Here is an 18,372-nt window from a genome sequence, read left to right as displayed (position 1 = left end):
CCCAAGCATTCAAAATGGATTCATGTAGAATTATTAAGATTTGTAGTGACTTCTTGGCATTGGCTCTCCCTAATACCGCCTCAATAAGTTGCTGCCAACAAAACATAAGAAAAGTTTTATCTTCCATCCCCTCGGTCATTTGAATGTAAAGACACAAATAGAAATTAATTGTAGCTTTTAACAAGATTTCCATCAAGTTTGAAGAGAGAAATCTAGTATCATGATTCGTAAGCCTGCAGGTTTCCCCTACCGTGTAGGAATGCCCATATCATACAAATCCGGCGTACTCTACGACCATGCTTTATGACCGTTCAATTCAACACATAGCATATTAAATGGTTCCTGAGAGCTGAAGAAACAACACATCAGAATCTAGACTGTACAATATGAATAGAGATACACTGTATTTTTTGCGTACATGACTGTATCATACTTTACAGTATGATGACAACCCTGCTTGTAAGAGCCCCAACACACATTTAGTACACACATGCCTCTTGTATGCATACATACAATAGAGAGATTGAATAAGCTAGAAGAAGATGGAATCATCCAATGTATAAGCACCTGTCTTATCTGAATGACCCAATTTCTCATATTCTACACATTAATGATGTCTTCTTGTTTGTCTTCATGGCCACATGCATTGCAGCTCAATCTTCCTGCACCTTTACATGCCTTGCATGTAGTACGATTCTCCTGAGCTGCAAAAATATGCTCCTTTTGAAGCCATCCCATGCTCCACATCTCTCTATCCTGCACATATATGAGAGCATTAAATCTTCACCACCAGTATTTCTGCGAACTAGGAGAACATAAATACCTTGAGGTTTTTTGCATTGAGCCAAAACCGAGTCTCCGGATCACAGGTGGCAACAAGCTCCAGAAACCAGTCTCTTCCTCCCTTCTGCTTGCATGCTACCTCAAAGTGGCGCCATCCAAAGGTTTTCTCCATAGCTGTCCACTTGGAGCCTGCGGAAAAATGCAGCATTCACAAGCTCAACCCCTTCAGCATTTGCTTTGTCTGTGAGTGGCCTGTCAAGTACAGAAGTTAGGGTCGTGGGCATACTGGTATTTCACTATAAATTACTTTGTGCTACAGACTCAACCTATCGGAATTGGCTCCTATTCTTGGTACCTTGCAATCGACAGTCTGCATTAAGGCTTTAAATTCACATGATTGTACGTATTGAAACACACGGGGAGGGAGAAATGAAATGAAATGAAATGTTATATTAACGTCTTCAAAAGGCCAGAATGACCTATGAGACCAAGCTGATACAAAAGTAATGAATCTGTTACAATGTCTGGGTACCTTAGTACTAAAGTACTAAGTGTGAAAAGTGTGAAAATAAATGTGAAAAACTAAATACAAAGTATTAAATAAACTTCTTAGGAGCATTCTGGGTGTCTGGCTAGAATGCTTGTAATCCTTTGTTGTAGTCTCCTCCGGTGAAGTGTGCTTCTGCATCTCGGTCGTGATCGTCTCGATTTCCTAAGCTCAATCGCCCTGTCAATGAGGGTGCCTTTGGTATGAATGTGGGTACTCCTTTGTGCTGGCTGCTGGCCTCTTGCTTCTCCTTCCACTCCTGTTTCTCTCGATCCGAAGAAATCTGTGATCTGCCTCTGAGGCTGTAGTGCTCTTTGTCTTCTCATTAGATTATCCCTGTGCCGATGTAGTTCCAATAGGTACAAGCCTAAGCATCTTTGATCTTGGTATTGCATGACTCTATCTAGAGGTCCAAAGCCTTCTTTAAATAGGCAATGGAAACGCCCACGTATCTCATAGTATACGGTGCAATGGCATATGTAGTGTAATTCTGTCTCCAGCTCCATTCCGCATAACTTGCAAATTTTGCTCTCAGGTGGGATTCCCCTAAATCTGCCAAATTCAATTTCCAGCTGGTGTGAGGATGTACAAATCTGACCAATAGTACATCTCCCACCATGAGACAATGTAGCTCGGGCGAATCACAAATCCACCTTCAGATAGCTGTAGGAAGTTTTCTTTGTGGTCGGCCATCTTCGTGCCCAATTCTTGTGTAGAGTCTACCCATGTCCTCTTAGTATCCAACTGTATAAGATCCTGACGGATGATTTTATTAATCTCCGTTCGTGTAATTGCCAGTGATGGAGCCTCAAGAGAGTATTGGAAGGGTGGGTAATCTTTCCATACTGAACCCGTGTCTCTGAAACCACGAGGACAGTTGCGCATACCAGCATGATGTATCCCCTTTCATTGCTAATTGTCGAGAGGATTCGAGGGCCAGTCTAGTATTTCGGCAATTATTTGTATCCCACAAACCATGTATAAAGGACACTGATCTGGTAAGAGCTTCGATTTCTATCGGAGGGGCAGCTAGTTCCGCTCGGGTAATCGTGTGTGGTATGGAGGCCTTGGCTCTAATCATTCGGGAAATCATAGATACCAAAGGTCTCTCCATTGACTTCCAATTATCCTGATCCACAGATGGTCCTCAAATCTGGACCCCATAAAGCATAGCCGAAGCCACCACAGTATCAAAGAGCCAAAGTTTTGTTCGTGGTTCCTGAAACTGCACTTGTGAACACATCCTCTCCAACCCTCCCAAGGCCGCAGAGGCTCTGGACAATCTAGCATCCGCTGCTTTCTTAAGAGTAAAGTTCGGTCCTGCAAATACCACACCAAGGTATGTGTATGCATCTGTGTACTCTACTGTATCTTGGCCATATGCAAATGTAGGTGCCGATCTCCTAACCCACTGCGGTGTGGTGTTAAACACCATAACTTTGGTTTTACCCAAGTTTACCGACAATCCACTGTCCTCCGCGAATTTATGTAATGCATCTAGCTGCCTCTGCATTCCATCTGGTGATTCTACTATCAATACAATATCATCTGCATACAACAACAAAGGGATCCATGACCCTACAAGTTGAGCACCTCTGTCACCCTCTCTATCAATGTAATATGATACCTCATCTATGTACATACCAAATAAAGTAGGGGACAGTGGGCATCCCTGCTTTACTCCAATGGTGGAATGAACAATGTCGGAATCCCCTTCTGGAGTACGTACATAACCAGTTACTGACCAGTATAAGGCCATGATCCCCCAAATAATCTCTTTGGGGACCCCTAACTCTTGCATCTTGCGCATCAATCTGGCCCTTGGTACTGTATCAAAAGCTTTCTGAAAATCCACAGAGCAACAATACATCCTTCTCCTGCTTGCTCTGACCGTAAGAATATGATCTAAAGTGGAATAACCCCTCCTGAATCCCGCTTGTCCTGTTGCCCTTATGCCCTCATTCTCTGCCCATCTACTCAATTTTTGTTCAAGAATGGATGCATACAATCGGGTCAATGTGTGACCTACCATAATGGTATGGTAGTTCCCGGGTATCATAGGATTCCCTAACTTGAAAATAGGTACGATATTAGATAATTTCCAAGATTCAAGTAATCCTTCACACATGACCCGATTAAACAGACGAGCAAGAACTTCTGAAAGTAGATCCCTGGCATGGATCAGATGTTCTGCTACTAAACCATCATGATCATATGCTCTTCTTGTCTTCATCTTATCAATGACTTTTTTCACCATTTCCGTAGTAAAGAAAGTACTAGTAGCAGGGCATGTGTAACAGACTTGGACACTCCAAGTCAAGAATCAACCGCGACAGCACCAAATAACCACTTCAAAACAATTCACAGATCACAATAGATTTGCACTGGCCCGGCGGAGTTCCGTGCCTAGAGATATTGGCCCCAAAGACTGGCGCCCCTTTCGGTATTTCTTTTTATATTAATCAATCATCAAAGTACAAGAGAGCGGTTAGGGTTTCAATCTCAGACTCTGCGTCCAGATGCCCTGAGAAGTGAGGTCCTCACCACTAATTTAAAGGTTACAAGGGATGCCCAAAAGCAGAGCCCCAAAAGCTTCAAATCAAAAGCAATTGCTCTCTCTCTCTCACAGAGAGTCAAAACATGAAAGCAAAAGCATTCTCTCTCTCTTTCTCATTTAAGTAGAGAAAAAGCGAAATTTGCGTTGCTCATCATTTTCCATTTTATTTTTTTTTTTAAATTTCAACCTCCCCGATTTCCGGAAATTAGGGTTTCTGGCAGAAATTAGGGTTTGCAAGAATTTTAGGGTTTCTGCTGTCCGCCACGTCATCACTTTGTGACATACCCCCCTCTTGAAAGCATTGTAATCGACCGCGATTACGCCTGCAAAACCGACAAAAGCCATAAACCGTCTTAGCAGACACTGACTGTTAGTACCTACGTACTAGGAACACACATCTAGCACATGTACAAAATCGACAGTCACATCACACAACATCACAGGACATCACATGACATTCAACATTCATTCGGATCTTAGACCATGATTTATCGGCAATGTAGCTAGCAATCACATCTAGGTCCAATCGGGGCCACAACGATGTCCGATTGACTAACCCCTATTGCAACCATGTCTATTCGAGATCAATCAGACCAAAATGCTGCAATCATTTCGGCTATCAGTTCTTGCACTCACAAGAAGTCAAGAACAAATCAGTATCATAATCAGGAATTCCATTTCATAAAGTCATCCAGCAGAATACTGTCAGCTCTCAGTATCCCTGAAGCTCAAAGAGACATCAGTGACTTTAGTATCAAAATCGAGGCATCTGTTGACAAAGGAGTGGAGTGACTCCCCTCTTGTGCAGCCCACTGCACCAGATCTCCGGCCAAGCTGAATTCTGGGTTCCGTTTGGAGTAGACTATGCTAAACCAAAACATCGAGGTAAAGTTTCACAATCCGAGGAGTATCTGCTAGGTCCTCCTCCTCCATCCACTTCGCATCAAATGCAGGAAAGTTCTTGAACTTAACCAAGAACCGCCTTCGGACTTTACCTTTCTTCGTATCATTATGTGCCAAAATCTGTTCAGGAACAAGGATCTCCTCGTTTTCTTCCACTTTGGGTTGCTCATCAGGCTCCCCATCATCAGGCACATCACCTTTAAAAGATTTCAAGAGATTCACATGAAATGCATTGTGAATCCTCCAAGTATCTGGCAGTTTCAGTCAGAAGGAGACTTCATTTATCTTTTCAGTAATCTGGAAAGGGTCGTAGTATCGCATACTAAGCTTTGGAAAAAGCCTCTCCTTTCCCTTGTTCTTTCGTAGGCGTGCCTTCTCTAAACGTAAGAACACCCAATCATCCTCGTTCAATTTCATGTCGCGACGATGGCGATCCGCTGCCTTTTTCAGTCGTTCTTGAGACTTCTGCAAAGTCTCGCAAACCTTGGCAAAAGCCGTATCCAGATCTCGCGTATATTCATCCGCTTCAAAGATCTTATCTTTCGTGCTTAGGAAGGGTGGAACCTTTGCAGCACCTTCAACAATCTCAAATGGCGCCTTCCCCGTCGACGAGTGTATCGTGTTATTGTAGGCAAATTCCACCAAAGGTAAATATCTTTCCCATTGAGTCTTCTGATCTGAGATATAAGACTTCAATAAATCTAGAACCACTGAATTGGCAATCTCAGATTGCCCGTCAGTCTGCAAGTGGAACGATGACGAGAACTGCAACCGCGTGCCAATGTTCTCCCAAATTGCCTTCCAAAACAAACTCATAAATCTGGGGTCTCTGTCGGAGACAATCGTCTCTGGCGTGCCATGTAATCGGAAAATCATCGTGATCATTCTGTATTCTCGGGAGATAAAAAAAAATGAAATCCATTTCAATATTTTCCTAGGGGCGGGTGGGTATGGGTAAAGGCTGTAACAATCCCTGTGCCTTATGCCTGTCAAACTTGACCTTCTGGCATACCAAGCAACTGCGCACGAACTCTTCCACATCCTTCTTCAGTCTCCGCCAAAAGAAATCTCTCTCTACCCCTTTCATGGTGGTAGCAATGCCACGGTGACCCGTAAAAGGTGGACAGTGGCAATCAGTCATAACCTTTTCCCTCAACGGCTGTGTAACGCGCAACATAGTCTTTTTCATCAAGTAGCCTTCCCGAAGGGAGTATCCAGCTACTGTCTCCCCATCCCGTATCCGTATGAAAATATCTGCAAAATCTGTATCTGTGGCACACTGATCGACCATATCCTCGAAGCTCCTATGATGTATCGCGGAAATAGCCAGAACCAACGGTTTTCGAGACAAAGCATCTGCCACCACATTCTTCTGTCCCTGCACATGGACAATCTGGAAGTGGAACTATGACAAGATGTTCGTTCACCGCATCTGCTTTTCCGAAAGCTGCTTCTATGACAAGAAGTAGCGCCAACTCTGATGGTCTGTAAAGACAGTAAAATCCGCTCCGAGTAGGTAATGCCGCCACTGAGTAAGAGCATGGATAACCACCAAAAGCTCTTTCCCATAGATCTGTGCTGTCATCTCCGGCCTAGAGAACAAACGGCTCTCGTAAGCTATGACATGGCCTTCTTGCATCAAGACCGTACCCAGACTACGACCACAAGCATCACAAAATACTTGAAATGACTTCTGCAAGTCTGGCAAAGTCAAATCTGGTCCTGTAGTGAATTTCTCTTTCAATGTTTGAAAGGCAGTCACCTCTGTGGGTCCCCACGAAAAAGGTACTCCTTTCTGTGTCAAGGTATGCAAAGGGGAAGCAACCTCTGCAAACTTTCGTATGAACCGCCTGTAGTACGAACACAGTCCCAAGAAGCTTCTAACTTCATGGACATTCCTCAAATCGGGCCAATCACGGATAGTCTCTATCTTGGCCGGGTTCATTTGCACTCCTGCTGTTGACACAATGTGTCTCAAAAAATGTATCTCTGGTAGGAAAAATTCACTTTTCTTAGCATTAATCACTAATGTGTGATCTCGTAATGCCTGAAAGACTTGAAGCAGATGATCTCTGTGTTCTGCCTCATTCTTGGAGAAAACAATGATGTCGTCAAAGAAAGTGCCAACAAATAGCCTGTACTCTCGAAAAATCCTATCCATCATCCGGTTAAATGTCGCAGGAGCATTGGTTAAGCCAAAAGGCATCACCAAAAACTCAAATAACCCAAAAGTCGTCCGAAAAGCTGTCTTGTAGACATCTCCTGGCGCTATCCTGATCTGATGATATCCACTCTTCAAGTCAATCCTGCTAAAGCACGAGGATCCCTGTAACCTGTCGAGTATATCATCGATCCTAGGAATCGGAAATCTGTTCTTGATGGTGATTTCGTTGAGAGTGCTATAATCGATGCACATTCTCCAAGATCCGTCTTTCTTCAAAACCAACAACACTGGAGAGCAATACGGTGAAGTACTAGGCTGGACAAGACCCTTTTCCAAGAGGTCTTTCACTGAGTTCATAATCTTTTCATTCTGTACTCTGCTCACACGATAAGGTGGCCGATTCGGTGGCGTGCTTCCAGATATCAGATCAATGGTATGATCTTCAAGCCCTCTCAAAAGCAATCGGCATGAGCGTGGAGAAAAAAATCTTGGCGTTCTTTTCTTCAGGTCAAAACATATTCAACTTTTATCCATCGTTCAGTTCTCCCAAAAGAATGAGTAAGAAAACTGAAGTTCATCAAGTACAATCTCTAAGCCCTTCATTTATCAAAGTCGCTTTCTCGGCCCAGTAGTCAACCACGGTGTAGTTCTTGTGGTACCAAGGGATCCCGAGTAGAACGTCACTCGCGTGCCCTGAACACCCCTGTTATTGCAAACGAAGTTTGCCAATGCTCGGTGTAATGGCAACATCCCATCCGGGTGCCAGTCGAACTACCTCCGCCTGTGGCGTCAGTCTGTTGGGCGTAGTTCCAAATTGAGCCGCCAATTCCAAGTGAAAAGAAGTTGGCCTTGGCTCCTTCAAAAGAGCTTCCTGATCCTTCACTTTGCCCCAAAAAAAACGGCAAAGTTTGTACTTTCATTCATTTGATTCGGTGCAGGTCCCACGCCATGCGGTACAAGTTCTGCTTTTCTATCTGCCTTTTCTGCCACATTCCTCAGCTGCTCTCGAACTCTCAGACCTGTCGTCGTCTTTATCATTCTGTTCTTTCTGTGCCTTATCAAGGCACTTCGTGGAGATATGTCCATGTTCCCTGCATCCAAAGCACTTCCCCTCTCTGATGAAGCGAGCTCTCTCCTCAGGAGTAAGCTTGGGTCGTGTATCCTTTTTTTTCTCTGGGTTGCTCTTTTTCATTCTACTTTCATTCCCCGAAGTCTGTTCGGCTCGTTGTGTCATGGCCTCATCTGTGGGGTAGGTCAGACTGCTAGAGTGAATGGCAAAGCCCCGCTTCGCATGACTCATCAACTCCTGAATAGAAGCTGACTTCTGTTCCAAGCAGTGATTTCGGATCTCTGTAGGTAGACCCAAGGTAAACCGCTCAATCTGTTCTTTGAACGAGATCTTCTTGAATGAAGAGGCGGGTAGAGAAGAGCTCCAGAATCTTTCACCATAAGAATTCACTGTATCGCTCTTGGTCATCCGGAGATTGTTCCAAGCAGCTCGTACATCTCGTTCATATTCTTGAGTCAACCAAGAAGAAATAAAAAGCCTCTTGAATTTCAGCCATGTAACTGGCACAGTCTTGCTTAATAGAAGCGTGGACCACCAAGTACGAGCATTCCCCTTAAAGTAAGAGGCAGCTCTCCGAATCTTGGAGTGCTCCGAATAGCGTCCTCCCGCGAAAGCGATGTCAAACTGCTATATAAAAGACAAAGCCTTCGAAGCATCTGAGTATCCTGAAAAGTATCAAACTTGATCGAGTGGCCACCTTCCTTAAACTCTCGGACTTTCTTGCTTTTATCTTCGAGAAAGTCATACTGGTTGGCTTTGTAAAAATTCTTCTTGTTCGCATAAAACTTTCCGTCATCGGAATCTGAGCTGTCTGTAGACGAGTCCTCAGTAGAACTGTCAGTCTCTGGGTGAGATGTAGCCTTCTTCTTGCCCTTTCCGAAGCTTTGTGTCTTGCTTCGCTTTTTGCTTTTTTCTGTCTTCTTCGCTCTAATCCGAGGAGCTAGAAGAACTGTCAGAAGAAGAAGAAGAACTGGGTAGGTCTTCAAACTTGACGCGCTTCTTCAATTTCTTTGCCTTGTCAAATGTCGACCGACGACCCAAATATCCCGAGAAGTCAGTGCCTTTCTTTTGCTTTTTGCCGTGCTTTTTGTCTTTCTTTTGCACGTCGAAAAGCTGAGCAATCCGTGCATCAACCACGTTCTCCAGTTCCTTCTCCGTATATTTCTTGGAGGCAGAAGGTTTCTTGAGAGCGGGTTTCGAGAGTGGTGTTGTGGTTCTCTGCCACTCCATCTGTACCTCTTCCAAAGAGGTCTGGTTCATATATTTTGCCATCTTCGGATCCTTTGCAAAATTGAGCATCATCTTTGTTGCATCGCTGATCAACTGGCGACGCTCTATCTCTCGCCGCTCCGCCTAAGTAGGCCAAGGCGGACCATACTCTCTACCTGAATCTTCGTTGTGATCCCAGCCCGCATCTCCAAATGCAGAGGGAGTCGACTGATCATTGCCTGAAGCCATAGGTGCCACGGAAAAAAAAATTCGGGGATCGGATTTCCCGTAGAAGAGAAATCGGCCATGCTCTGATACCACTGTAACAGACTTGGACACTCCAAGTCAAGAATCAACCGCGACAGCACCAAATAACCACTTCAAAACAATTCACAGATCACAATAGATTTGCACTGGCCCGACGGAGTTCCGTGCCTAGAGATATTGGCCCCAAAGACTGGCGCCCCTTTCGGTATTTCTTTTTATATTAATCAATCATCAAAGTACAAGAGAGCGGTTAGGGTTTCACTCTCAGACTCTGCGTCCAGATGCCCTGAGAAGTGAGGTCCTCACCACTAATTTAAAGGTTACAAGGGATGCCCAAAAGCAGAGCCCCAAAAGCTTCAAATCAAAAGCAATTGCTCTCTCTCTCTCACAGAGAGTCAAAACATGAAAGCAAAAGCATTCTCTCTCTCTTTCTCATTTAAGTAGAGAAAAAGCGAAATTTGCGTCGCTCATCATTTTCCATTTTTTTTTTAAAAAAAATTTCAGCCTCCCCGATTTCCGGAAATTAGGGTTTTTGGCAGAAATTAGGGTTTGCAGGAATTTTAGGGTTTCTGGCAGTAATTAGGGTTTCTGCTGTCCACCACGTCATCACTTTGTGACAGCATGGCTCTAGCGGATCTGGTAATGGAGGCTGTCCAGATACCATATATAATGATGTTACATATTGACCCCAAATCTCAGGAGAAGTAATTGTCGGAGGTGGTGAGTGCTCGTGAAATAAACGCCAGGCCTCATGTGAGTCCTGACTCAAGAAGAGCTGATATAAATCCTTCTCTAGTTTGGCTAAAAATGCCCTTTTCTTGCGACGTACTATACGTCGAAGAGCAATCCGAGACTGCTTATATGTGATGATCCCAAGTGTAAGCTCTTGCCGGACCTGGGTTTTCGTCTCTCTGCATTCCTCGTCATACCAACTGTTTTGAGGCATGTTCCCAGATCCTCTCTTCTGATCAGGTTGAGTAGTGGGTATGCCTCTTGTGCTGCTCCATGTAGTCTCTTTGTTAACTGAGAAGTAATCTCCTCTACAGTATATACTGGCTCGGCTGCCCACATCCTATTATAGATCTTTTCCACATAGACTGAATCAGTCTCTGGCGTGAAAGTATATCTTGTGTGTGTCTTCTTCCTTTGTACTTGAGAGGCATTGTATTGGAAGGAGATTGATAAGGTTAAAAGAGCACGATCCACTGCAATCCCAACCGGTCTGGGTCCCACCTTAAAGTCCTCGATACTAGAAATAAAGCTTGGTGAAGTCATGACATAATCCACTGTACTGGCCCCATGCCTGTGCGGGAAGCATGTGAATCCCCCAGATAAAGGGAAATTCTCTAGACCATTAAGTATGGCCAAACCATGTATAGTTGCCATCTCCATGAGGTGTCTCCCATATTCAGTGTGTTCTTTATCCTGTGAGTTTCTAGTAAGCCCCCTCTGTGATAAATCCACTTCTCTGAGCATTTCCTCAGAAGTATCATAGAATACTGCTTGAGAGTTGGCCGTTTTGGCATTAAAGTCTCCTAAGAGAACGATGTCTCCACCTCTAGAGAACTCCCATATGTCATTATTCAATATGGAGAAAGGGGACTGTCCTTTAGGTGAGGAGTAGACTGATGTACTTGGAGGGAAGTAGCATATAGCGATATATAGAAATCTACCTGTCTCGGCTCTCATTCTCACCCACATATACCTTGCTTGCTCATCTTTCCTGATAATCTGTAGTAGTGGTTTCAGCTCCTCTTTAAATAAGACTGCTACTCCTCTTGAACGCCGGCTACCCCGTAGAGATCTCTTGTCTGGTCGACCAGCTGTTTCCCATAAATAACCCTTCACATGTGGCATAAGCTGTCCCAGTATCTGGCGTGTCTCTGAGTAGAAGACTATGTCTCTGTCCCTAAAGCTATCTTCAAAGGCACCTACATCTAGCCTATATGATCCATTACAATTCCACGCCGCTATCCGGAGCATCGCCCCATAGGTCTCGCACCGTCATGTTGAGCGCTTTTTCAGAACCACTACTTTCCCTCCTCTATAAAAGGCGATTTTCCCCTTTTCTCTTGCTGCCCTGATCTCTGGCATCAACTCTTGCCTGTGTGCCACTTGTGCCAATGTAAGGTCATCTCCCAGGAAAATACCTGTTTTCTTAAGAGTTGGCCTCTTCTTTAGAAATTCTTTCCTTATTTCTATATTCGGGAAGCGGAGAATAAGTGCCCTATCCTTCACGTTTCCCTTCTCATCGATTCCTTTCTTGCCCACTCTCCATGCACTTGTGTGAGTAGGCTCTGTGATGCCCATGCGTTGTAACAGTTCCTTCACTTCTTCATCTACATTCTCTGTCTTTGACTCCTGTGACCCGCACATGCAGAGCCCGATTCTTCCTTTTCTGCTCTTCCTCAATGGTCATATTAATAATGGTGGAGGTAGGTGTGGCCTCGGGCATCTGGGCCTTCCCTTTCTTCGCATCCTCAATCCATTTCTCTGCTTCATTAACCTTTTCTTGTGTCTTAAAAAGACGTTCCGCCCATGAAGATGCCGTTTTCGATTTCTGTTCATCTCCTTTCCGTAGAGCTTTCATCTGATCCTTCATGTCCTCGAGCTCCTTCAGCACCGAAGGTTGGTCGTCTCCCTTCTCCATATTTGCAGATTTGCAAGCCGCAAGTTCTCCTTTTAGCTCCTCGATTATTGTATCTTTTTCCCCCATGTGCTTTTCCATATTTGTTCTCCATGCTTCAAAACTTGCTACTGCCTCATCGAGTTTCTTTTGCATAACGCATTCTGTTACATTTACTTCGGCCTTGATTAGGTTTCGTAATTCTGTTTTCAAGATCTGAATTTCCTCATTCTGTATCCCCCGGATCTCTCTCCTTAGTTCTCCCATCATGTCTCCATACATGGAGTTCCTGTAGCTCTCAACACTCGCGTGCATTTCCTTCCTGATGTCATCCCTCATATAGTTTAGCTCTGATTTGAACATCACCCGGACCTTCTCCATCATTAGCTCATCATGTATCCTGGAGGTTTTCCCAACTCGTAAGGATCCTGGTGATAGTACAATATCTCTGTTTCTCCGTTTAAATGTAGCTGTTGTTTTTTTGGGGGTGGTGTAGCTATCTACACCCGGCCCTTCCCCTTCGGTAGGCGGATCCATCGAACCCGAGCCAGAAATGTGGGGTAGGGTACTAGGGTACTAGGGTGAGGGACTGAGCATAGGGCAAAACTTAAAAGTTTAACTTAAAACTTAAAAGTCTTTAAATTTTAACGTAGGAGGTATGAGGACTTTCTACGCGTAGATAAATGCAAAAAAGAAGGGGGTGACCCGGGGCGCGCGTAACACAGGACTTTCTACACGTAGAGATCTGCGTGCGAAACCTAGTCTTTGCGCCCCTGCTGCGAGCTGCCAGCCTACGCAACCAACTGCCAGTGCGCGTCGCCCATCTGCCTGACCTGTTGCCTGCACGCAAGTTGCCCAACTACGCGACCTGTTGCGGGGCACCTTGTGCGAACTGTTGTCTGTGCGCGCCTTAGACACCTGCGCGACCTGCTGCACTTGCCTTGGCCACCTGCGTGAGCTCCCTGAGAGAGAGAGAGAGAGAGAGAGAGAGAGAGAGAGAGAGAGAGAGAGAGAGAGAGAGAGAGAGAGAGAGAGAGAGAGATGAAATGAAATGAAATGTTATATTAACGTCTTCAAAAGGCCAAAGCGACCTATGAGACCAGAAAGTTACAATGTGGTGGATCTGATACAAAGTCAGAGTAGACAAAATGACAAAATGACAAAATGAATAAAATACTATGGAATCCTAAACTGCTAGGTGTGGACTAAGCAGCTAAACAGCTAGCTGCAATAGCTAGATCACAGGAGATCCAGCATTAGTCGCTAGCGGATCTCATCAATCTCCTCCATGGTCAGTAGTCTGACCGGGCGTCGTGCATGTCGAGCCAAAGTGACCCGTATCCTTTGATGCAGCCTCCGTCGATGCTGTGTAGTCCTCCGCAATTGTGGGCGTCTGGATCTCCCCAGCTCAGTCGCTTGGTCGATCAGTATGCCTCTGGCATGGAGGGTAGGGGGAAGACACAAGACTTCAAAAGGGAGAGCTTTAATCATCTGTTTCCCATCCATGGAGGCAAAGGACTTCTTGAAGAAGCGCCCTACACTAAAAAAAACGGACATATTCCTTGGAGATGACCTCACTCTCACACAGCCTCCATCTGTGTCTGCTGTGTTGTGAAGAAGAAACGAGGGGGGGAGACTTCCGTTGGACCAAACACGCCAAAGAGAATGGCGAGGCTCGACAAGCAGCGAAGGCTAAAAACTAAAAATACACACGGGCGAGGAAAGGGAAAAAAAGTTGCGGGCAAGAAGGAGGGCGGGCGAAAGGATGGCGGGACAAGGAGCGGCGGGAAGGGCTGGGCGGGCAAGCTGAGTGGGTGGCGTGGTTGGAAGAGTGGGCAGGGCGCAGGAGGGGCAGGCGACGGGCGACGGACAACGGTGTGGTAGCGGACAGGGTATAGCGCGCAAGGGGCGGGCAGGTGGGCTGCGCGCAGGGGGGAAGCTACACGAGGGCGCGGGGGGGGGGGGGGGGGGGGGGGGGCAGCGATGGCGAGGGGGGGTGCGGCAGCAGAGCACCGAGCAATTCTCACTTCCCTCTAGAGCTTCCAAATGCTTTCATATCCTTTGTATAGTATCTTGCCCCGTGGAGTTGATCAAACAACTCATCCACTCGAGGCAGAGGATACTTGTTCTTGATGGTTATCGCATTTAATCTACGATAATCTACGCACATGCGCATAGCACCATCTTTCTTTTTTACCAATAGAATTGGTGATGCCCAAGGCGAAGTGCTAGGTCTAATGAAACCACGAGCGAGGTAGTCAGCCAACTGACTCTCAACCTCCTTGGCTTCTTTAGCACTTGTACGATAAGGTGGTTTATTCACCGGTTTAGTGCCTGGCAAGACATCTATGCCATGCTGCACATCACATGCAGGGGGTAAACCTGGTGGTAAATCACTTGAGAACACATCACTATACTCCGTGAGTAAGTGAGTTAGCTTTTGCCATGCAAAAGGAGAAAGTAAACTAGAGTTATGTTGGGATGGAGAATCTTGCAATTCTTGTAATGTTTGTTTTACAACAGTTGCACGTTGCTCTATAGAATTAAAATTGAGAGCACTTGCTCGTTAGATTTGTTAACACTTTGTTTATCAGTAGAATTCATTGCACTTTGCATACCATTACTAGAATTCACCGCATTTTGCTCTTGAGAATTCACAAGACTTGGAGACCAGCAGTAACACAAAAAGACTTCATCTATTAAATTTGCTTTCTACAAAATAGAAAGCTCGGCTGTACATAGAAGAGGTGCAGATGGTATATTTTTCTCACCAAGCAAAAGCACACGTTTACCATTGGCCATAAAGGATAAGGAGTTGTGTTCATAACTAGTATGCAATGTGTTTCCTAAACCATGCAACCACTCCCGTCCTAAAACTACATCAGCACGGTCTATGTGCATAACTTGAAAGTCAAGGGTCATCGTATGATCTTCAACAATAAGCTCAACCCCTTGAACTACGGTGTCCCATACTTCTTTATCATTTTCAGACATCTGCTCCACCACATACTTGTGAGAGCCGGGAGTCTGTGTAAGCTTCAATTTCTTGACTAGCTTATAGTTCAAGAAGTTATGAGTTGCACCATCATCCACTAAAATACGAACACGTTCTCCGTTAATAGTGCCATGCATGCGAATCAAATCATGGGGGCCAAAGGTGGGCTGCCATATTGAAGCAGGTACACAACACTTGAGTTTTTCTTCCATATGAACAACCTCTACAGCACAATATTTAGGAGATGAATCTAATGTGAAGCGTGGCACCGTGTGCATGGCCGTTTCTTTGCTTTGCAAAAGAGGACAATCTTTCTTGTTATGTTGGTCCAAAAGACATCTAAAACACAAATTGTGTTTCTTCGCACGCTCAAAATCGGCAGTGCTGAGAGACCCACGTGGAGTATCTCGTGAGTGCTTAGGCTTCTTAGCCTTTTGTGGGCGTGGAGAGGTAGATTGTCTCTTATTTCTCTTGAAACGTGTGGGAGATCCTCGCCATTGGCTCTTAGCCACATTGCTCTTAGTAAAATTATTCTTAGTGTAGGGAACATTTCCTTTCCTCTCTTGGTCATCATCATATCTTTGGGCATGACTAATGGCTTCTTCCAAAGTTTTTGGATATTGGGTCTTGACATGAAGACGATAGTCTTTGTCAAGACCCCTATTAAAACCTCGTATCTTTGAAATTCATCTAAACCTTCTAGTTTTAATATGATTTCCCGATACTTTGAAAGGTATTGTGTGAGAGAGAGGCGAGACATGCGGCATGCATCCCAGGCTAACCAATTCTTATCTTCTTCATTGGAGTCCAAAAACTCTTTGGAGAAAGAAGCTTGAACCTGAGAAAGAAGCCCAAGACGGAGGACGGACATTTATTGGAAATGTCATCCACCACTTATAGGCCTTGCCTTTAAGAGAGAGACTTGTTTCCACAGCCGTCTTTATATCCGGGGTGTGTCTCAAACTATGAATATCACTCCATTTGTGTAAGAACGTATTGACCGTATCCTTGTTGCGATCACGCTCTTCCCCGTGAAACTCAAGAATGGTGATATTCTTAAGTAATGTATTGCTACCTTATGCATCTTCTGCAGCACTTCTCTTGGACTCCTTGAGTCATGCGAGCTTGGTTCCCTTGAAATGTGCCACTTGTGGCTCCTTGAGTCGTCTGTGAATTCATAAATTTCACAAGTAACTCCGTAAGATTGGTAACATTTGCATTAACTGCAGAGAGGTTGTGTTTAAGTACGCTTTGGTGATTTTCCAAAGTCTTGAAAGCAGCCATACCTACAAGGCCATGATCTCCTAGATCATCATGCATACTAGTGTCAACCGCACCCATGGTGCCCTGATTTTGATCTATGTGCTCAAAATCAAACGTATGTGTAGGTGGGATATCCTCACTGGCCATGGTAAACACACACTAATGCAAAGAGAGAGAAAAAAACGTCAACTTGTACCTTGTGAAATTGAAATCTTTGTGTTTTGTATGCTTCGGGATTTGCGTTGCATGCGAACCTCGCCTTACGAGAATTGGAGCGCTTCACGTGTCATTCGTCGTAATAACACCTTTGTTGATTCTTCACAAAAACCCGTCGTTTTTGTGAAGGCTTTTGTTCACTTTGAAGCTACCTCCTTGAGGAAAAAAGAATTTTTAAGGAAAACTTGCCTTCCTCCAAGAAGTGAAAAGCAAGGGTGAAGCTACTTCCTTGAAGTTTGAAGCTTTCCCTTTCCTTCTAGTTTTCCTTTCAACACAAGTATGCTATCTTTCCTTGTTATACACAACAAGGGTCAACAACTTGATGGTAAAGTGTTGGCCTCTTACGCTCATGGGGTGGGTTCAACCCTCCTTCATGCAAGGGTTAAGCGGGCCTTCCTACGCGCGCAGCCAACGGCGCCAACGGAAGCCTTCGGAGCTTCCGTGCCGTAGAGTTGCCGGTCGAGTTTGCCTTGGTTGTGCGTTGTGGAGGGCGTAGATGGGGTGGCCGAGGTCGGCTGTGACTGTCTGTCCACGCGCTGCGCACAGAAAAGCGTGCCTATCTTCTTTTGATGCACAGCGGAGACGTCGCTGTCTACGAAACGTCGGAGAGAAGCAGCGCGTCCTATGCACATGCAACCTGCTTTTCCTCTTCTTCGTTGGCGCCGTTAGCTGCGGGCGTAGCAAGGCCCGCTTAACCCTTGCATGACGGAGGGTTGAACCCACCCGTGAGGGTAAGAGGCCAACACTTTACCATCAAGCTATTGACCCTTGTTGTGTATAACAAGGAAGATAGCATACTTGTGTTGAAAGGAAAACTAGAAGGAAAGGGAAAGCTTCAAACATCAAGGAAGTAGCTTCACCCTTCCTTTTCACTTCTTGGAGGAAGGAAAGTTTTCCTCCAAAAATTCTTTTTTCCGCAAGGAGATAGCTTGAAAGTGAACAAAAGCCGTCACAAAAACGACGAGTTTTTGTGAAGAACCAACAAAGGTGTTCTTACGACGAACGACACATGAAGCGCTCCAATTCTCGCAAGGCGGGGTTCGCATGCAATGCAAATCGCGGAGCATACAAAACACAAAGACTTCAATTTCACAAGGTACAAGTTGACGTTTTTTTCTGTTCTTACGACGAACGACACATGAAGCGCTCCAATTCTCGCAAGGCGGGGTTCGCATGCAATGCAAATCGCGGAGCATACAAAACACAAAGATTTCAATTTCACAAGGTACAAGTTGACGTTTTTTTCTCTCTCTTTGCATTAGTGTGTGTTTACCATGGCCAGTGAGGATATCCCGCCTACACATACGTTTGATTTTGAGCACGTAGATCAAAATCAGGGCACCATGGGTGCGGCTGACACTAGTATGCATGATGATCTAGGAGATCATGGCCTTGTAGGTATGGCTGCTTTCAAGACTTTGGAAAATCACCAAAGCGTACTTAAACACAACCTCTCTGCAGTTAATGCAAATGTTACCAATCTTATGGAGTTACTTGTGAAATTTATGAATTCACAGACGACTCGAGGAGCCACAAGTGGCACGGTTCAAGGGAACCAAGCTCACACGACTCAAGGAGTCCAAGAGACAAGTGCTGCAGAAGGTAGCAATGCATTACTTAAGAATATCACCATTCCTGAGTTTCACAGGGAAGAGCGTGATCGCAACAAGGATGCGGTCAATACGTTCTTACACAAATGGAGTGATATTCATAGATTGAGACACACCCCAAATATAAAGACGACTGTGGAAACAAGCCTATCTCTTAAAGGAG

General features: G+C 45.0%; 1 protein-coding gene across 1 annotated transcript in view; it reads right to left on the bottom strand.

Moving 5' to 3' along the window:
* Positions 1 to 365: 365 nt before the first annotated feature.
* LOC147446002 (uncharacterized) overlaps positions 366 to 18,372 on the bottom strand; it is a 28,199-nt gene continuing 10,192 nt past the window's right edge. The window contains exons 3-4 of the mRNA XM_086525321.1: positions 824 to 972; positions 366 to 756 (exon numbers count right to left, since the gene is read on the bottom strand). Coding sequence (XP_086381447.1) covers positions 601 to 756; positions 824 to 972 — 305 coding nt within the window. The 3' untranslated portion in view covers positions 366 to 600. The remainder of the gene's footprint in view (positions 757 to 823; positions 973 to 18,372) is intronic.

The sequence above is a fragment of the Adiantum capillus-veneris genome, chromosome 12, assembly GCF_014529385.1.
Source record: "Adiantum capillus-veneris isolate H3 chromosome 12, ASM1452938v2, whole genome shotgun sequence".
In the NCBI taxonomy this organism is placed as follows: Eukaryota; Viridiplantae; Streptophyta; class Polypodiopsida; order Polypodiales; family Pteridaceae; genus Adiantum; species Adiantum capillus-veneris.
This window is presented reverse-complemented; position numbering and strand designations above follow the sequence as displayed.